The sequence below is a fragment of the Tiliqua scincoides genome, chromosome 4, assembly GCF_035046505.1.
Source record: "Tiliqua scincoides isolate rTilSci1 chromosome 4, rTilSci1.hap2, whole genome shotgun sequence".
NCBI lineage: Eukaryota > Metazoa > Chordata > Lepidosauria > Squamata > Scincidae > Tiliqua > Tiliqua scincoides.
The window spans coordinates 13755124-13760746 of NC_089824.1; the positions used below are offsets into that span (position 1 = coordinate 13755124).

The following is a 5623-nucleotide window of genomic DNA, read 5'->3' on the forward strand; positions in this document are numbered from 1 at the left end:
GGCGAGGGGAGGTGAATTGGTGGGAATTCCCTGCGAGCGACTCAGAGACTTCTGAGGGAGCGAACGGGCTTCGCTCGGCTAGCTGCGCATGCTCAGAATGCTCCCCTCAGGCTGGCTGTGTGGGGGGAGCCACGGTGAGACAGTCGGCGGGCGGGGCTTCACCTCAGCCTGGACTCGACCTGGGCGCCTTGCCCCCGCGCATGCGCAGTGCACGATTCCCACCGCCACAGAACTGAGGCCCGAGTCTGAGAACGATTCTTGAGGGGCGGGGCTTCAACCAACTGGCTCTCGGGGGCCTGCCAATCGCAGGGCTGGGAGAAACAGGCTACGCCCCCGACCGCGCACCGGACCGTTGTTGCCATGGCGACGACGGCGTCTCGCGTGGCGCTGGGGCGGCTGGCGCAGGAGGCCGCGGCCCTGGCGGGCGTCGTGCGGGGCTCGCTGGGGCCCGAAGGCGGGCAGGTGCTGCTCACGCGCCCCACGGGGGAGGTGCTGCTGTCGCGCGACGGGCGGCGCGTACTGGAGGCGCTGAACGTGGAGTCCCCCACGGCCCGGTAAGGAGGCCCGCGCGGCCGCCTCGGAGCCTTCCTGGGCAGGTCTGCTCGGAAGGAAGCCCATCAGAGTCAGTGGGGCTCACTCCCAGGAAGGGGAGCCCCAGGCAAGCTTGTCCGGGAGTGAGCCCCATTGACCGCAGTGGGGCTGGCCTCTGAGTAGACATGCCTGGCTTGGCCTGGCAGGCTGCAGGCCCAGGCACGCTTGCCCGGGAGTAAGCCCCATTGACTGCACTGGGACTGCAGTCCTGCGTTCTGCGGGACGTAATGAGGACGGTCCCCCTCAGAGCGGCTACCGGGAACCCTTCAGCCTTCACCAGGACCCACTTTTTAGAATGACAGGCTGTTGGGACCCACCGGAAGTGATGGCATTAACCTGGAAGTGATATCATTGCTGGAAGTGACATCATCATGCAGAAAAAATTTTAAACCTCCCCATTCAACAAAGCAAAATCTAGTTAACTAAATTAATTAATTGAGTTAAAACTTTCAATTGGTATATGTTTAAAAATCACAAGCTAGTTACCCTTAAACTTTTGGATCTTCAGCCTTTTTCATGTCACGACTTCAGTAAATGAGTCCCCAAAAGTAAGAACAGAGATATGCTGGAGAGATGGTTTTGTGATGCTTGTCTCTAGTAAATGACTGATTCTTAACTGCAAGGTTAACTGCTTGCAGGTAGAGGCTGCTTATTAAATCTGAATACCGAGGACTTGCAGAGGAACAAGTTTTCCTCTGTCGCCTTAAGCAAGAAAGAGTCTCTCAAGCAACCTGTGTATTTAACATAAGTTTCCATTAAGAGTTACCAAAACAGCACACTTACATACCTATAGAAAAATGAAATGTTCAGTGGGACTTAAGACCAGTTCAATTTTGATGGTGGTCCTTGTACAAAGATCTAGTTCTCACACATTTAGCACCAGGACCCACTTTTTAGAATGAGAATCTGTCAGGACCCACTGGAAGTGATGTCATGACCGGAAGTGACATCTTCAAGCAGGAACATTTTGAACAATCCTAAGCTGCAATCCTACCCACCCTTGTCCAGGAATAAGTCCCATTTACTATCATTGTTAGAAAAATATACATAGTAGCTTGTTAAAAGTACAGGTCTATAACACTTTCCATAAATGCAGTCACATACCATGGTAGCATCAAATATAATACATTAAAAATAAAATATTGAATGGGGATCCACCTGAATTGACTTGTGACTCACCTAGTGGATCCCGACCCACAGTTTGAGAAACACTGATCTAAGGAACATACTGAGTTACAGGCAGGAACTTCTTGTGTCAAGACACAATTTGTGCGAACCACAGTGTATATGCCCATAACCTGTTTGCACAAGCAGTTTGCTCAATGGTAATAGTTTGAGAACGTGCAGCAGTGTTGCAGCAACCATGGCAGATACTGTCCCCATATGGATGTGCCAGTACTGTATATCTGTTTAATTGTTGCCAGTCTTCAGTCTTGCATGTACTGTAGATGGAGATTCAGATATAATGGCAATGTGTCCTCAAGCACTGGTAGTTCCACAAGTTCCACATACTGCTTTTCCTATCCTAGTGTAAACTTTCTAAGATCTTAACCTTAAAAAACCTTTTTTCCCCCAGCTCTGTTTGCAGGAATGATAAATTTCTAATTACTATTTTAATAGTTTCTGAAATGCATATAATTTCTCTCTTTGGTCTTTTACAGAATGATGATCACATGCATTTCCACACACTGCAGTCTGACTGGAGATGGCGCTAAAACATTCATCATCCTACTCTCTGCTTTACTTCAAGGACTTGAAAGGCTTGGTAAAGCTGAATTCTCTTTTTGTAAGAATATCCAGGAAAGAGAGGCACATGAAGAGAAATGTTATGGATTAAAACAAATTTCTCAGTTTCTTATGATGATCCAAATGCACATCCTGGACCACATAGTGATACAGGACCTAGATAAACAGTTTTCATCAGTCTTTTCTGCTTATGATACAAAAATTAGTAGAAGCGCAATGGAGTCAGTCTTAGAAGCTTATTTTTGTGGGAAAGTAGGAAATAATAAACAAAAGTTCCTTTCCCAGTTGAGCTGTAATTACTACTTCAAAGCTACAACTGGAAAAAATCAGAGTGAAGTACTGCATTTGGTAGATGAATATTTTGCTGAGTTGCATACTACTGTGGTGGGTCTTCCTGTTTCAAGTTCAAGGATCCTAAATGGACTGGTTTTGCACAGAGATTTTGCTGTGTACTGTCCTGCTGATGGTGACAAAAGAATTCTAATTGTAACAGAACCTATCCAGTCTGCACTTTCTGACTCAGGGGTAGAAGTTGTCATAACTGCTAGCAGTCAGTACTGGACATCGGAAATCTGGATTACAAAAAGAACAGAAATTATTATAAAACAGATGCAGCAAAATAACATCAAAGTATTATTATCAAGTGTAAAGCAACAGGAAACTGTTCATTATTGTGCCAAAACCAGTGGCATATCTGTTGTAGAATGCTTGTCACCAGAGGAAATCTCACTTATTTGCAGGATCACAGGAATTTCGCCTTTTAGGCCATCTTTGGACAGTATTCAGTGTGAAATCACTGAATTTGCTGTAGCAGATTTTTGTCAACCACTCCAACTTGGTTCCAGAAGATATGTTCACATTGGTTTGACAAAGACTCCAGCTCTTCAACCTCACTGTGTGATTCTCTGTGGACCAGTGCATGGGGTTACAGAGCAACACGTATGTGCTTTTCACGGAGCATTCAAAATGCTGCGACAAATGTTTACAGCTGTTCATCTAAATGAGGGTTGTGACCCCAAAGCTCAAAGTCAGTATCTTTCAAAAGCTGCACATAATAGTAAGCAGTGCACAGCTGCCCAACAGCATTTTATGGAAGAATCCAGTGACTCTATCCATGATCAGGCCTGTGGTGAGCAGAGGAGACCTTGTGAGGTTGACACAGAAAAGCATTCTGTAGATTCAGCTTCGGTGATCACCAAAGTGGCATGTTTAAACACACACCTATGTAAGTCCTCGAGTGTTGCCGGGGCCTTTTCATATTTAAAGCATGATGCTAGATGTAGAACATTTCATGAAAGTGAACTTGATTCAGTTGACCTGCAGAGGCTGTATCAAAAGTACAACTGTCTCAGAGAAACACGAAGAATGGATAAGAATGAATTCCTTGAATATAGTCCAAATCTTTATACCACAGTAGAAAATGACACTTCCAGGAATATACTTGAGCAGCTACAACCCAGTAAAGACAACTGCACTGGCCAGCGTCCTGGAACTTTACTTACGCATAAGGAGAGTAATAAAAGTAATACTCAGAGTAATTTAAATTCTTTTATAAAAGTGGGGTCAGTTGTGCCAGTAGGTGGGATCTTTGAGATCCTTCTACATTACTATCTATCTTATTACGCAAAGCAATGCCAGTCACCAAATGTATCAATTCTTTGTAGTCTAGTTGCTGATGTATTACTAAATGTTCCCAAAACTCTCTGTAGAGCACAGAAAAGAAATGCTTTTCCTCAACTCTATCTCAAAGTTACCAATGCCCTTGGAAATACTCAGCAGCTACTGACAAATAAAAAAAGCCTAGAATCCGTGTCTTGTAAGTACCAGTTAGTAGTTTCTGTTCTTCATTGTACAGCAAGGCTTCTTAGCATTGACCTAATCATACGTATTAAGAGACTACCTCAAAAGGCTGAGGAGAGTGACTCGGAGGATGATCTATGAAGGCACACTGTACTTCATGTTTCTACATGAACAGATACATCTGGGCTTGCTAAAACCCACTTACTCTGCAATTTATTATTATAGTGGAAGTGCCAAAAATTGCTGGGCACTGTAGAAAAATTAGAAGCAAAACGGTTTCTGCCCTCAGATGTGCAGTCTAAAGACATGATATGTTTGATAGACTCTCCCTTTCCTGTCGGGGAAACCATGATGTATAGTTGTCAGAGCAGGCTAATAGAAGGCCCTCTGTCCATGTAGAGTGGCTGGCTGCGGCCTGAGTCCAAGAGGAAGCTAGGTGACAGTTGGGGCAGGTAGGCTGTTGGAAAGGGCATTGCTCTTCCTCTCCTGCAAAAGCTGTAAGATGGCCAGTAAATAATTCTTAACATTTGTAGAGTGTTTTCTCAGTGTAAAGCACTTCATGCATGGTATCTAGTGGTTATCCTTGCAGGTTTGTTAAGTATTCTTCCCATAATGCATGAGGTGGAGAACTGGTCTCCTGAACAGGCTGTGGTCATTTATGTAATTGAGAGTGATGTTGAGAAGCAGCAAAACCTGGGCACAGGACAAATTTTGTACTTTAATAGCTGAAGAAGTAAAAACACATCAGCTGCAAGTTTGTTTATTTGTTTGTTTGGAGACCACAAACTGGATTTGGACAAGGAAACGTAATGCCCATTTAGAAGGGTAATGATCCTTGTATAAGCTTTGGATAAGCTTGTATAAGCCTTGTATAAGCTTTGTTAATGAACAACCAAGTGCAAGGTTGTGTCCACTTATACCAAACCTGGCTATTATGCTCATAGGAGGCAGGGGAAGCCGGAAAGGTAGAAACTGTACACAATAGAGTTTCTTTCCCTTTACTTAGAGCCCAGTCTTGAGCATTACTGCATCAGCGGTATAAGTGTACTGCCAGTGCTGAGCTTCATAGATGTACCATAAAGTATTATTTGATTTTCTCTATAAACCACTTTGTGAACTTCTCGTTGAAAAGCAGTATATAAAAACTGTTAATAATAATTAATAATAATAAAGCATGTTTACAGCACTCTCTGTGTAGGGACCACCAGCACCAGCCCAGTGCCAGTTGGCACTGAGCCCTGCACCGGACAGACGCCACCTGGAGCAAGGGAAGAACTTGTTGAATAGCTAGGCTAAGTCCTGTTAATTAGAGCTGTTAATAGCCTCTTAGTCTATTGTTTGACTAAGGGACTGACAGTGCCTCAGGGGCTGTTACCTTCCTAAGTGGTGGCTGTAAAAGGGGGCTATTAAGCAGAGGCAGTCCTGGGCTCCTTCCCCCCCTGCACAGGGCCACCTCTGTCTTTACCACCCACCTCCCCGACCCAGA

The 5623-nt window shown here is 44.7% G+C and overlaps 1 protein-coding gene across 1 annotated transcript; it reads left to right on the forward strand.

Annotated features, from left to right (window-relative positions):
- Window positions 1-360: 360 nt before the first annotated feature.
- On the forward strand, window positions 361-5380 carry BBS10 (Bardet-Biedl syndrome 10). The gene is made up of 3 exons (XM_066625655.1): window positions 361-554; window positions 2253-3489; window positions 3604-5380. Exons 1-3 carry the CDS (start codon window positions 361-363, stop codon window positions 4276-4278), a joined length of 2106 nt encoding a protein of 701 aa, XP_066481752.1. The 3' UTR covers window positions 4279-5380.
- Window positions 5381-5623: the final 243 nt, after the last annotated feature.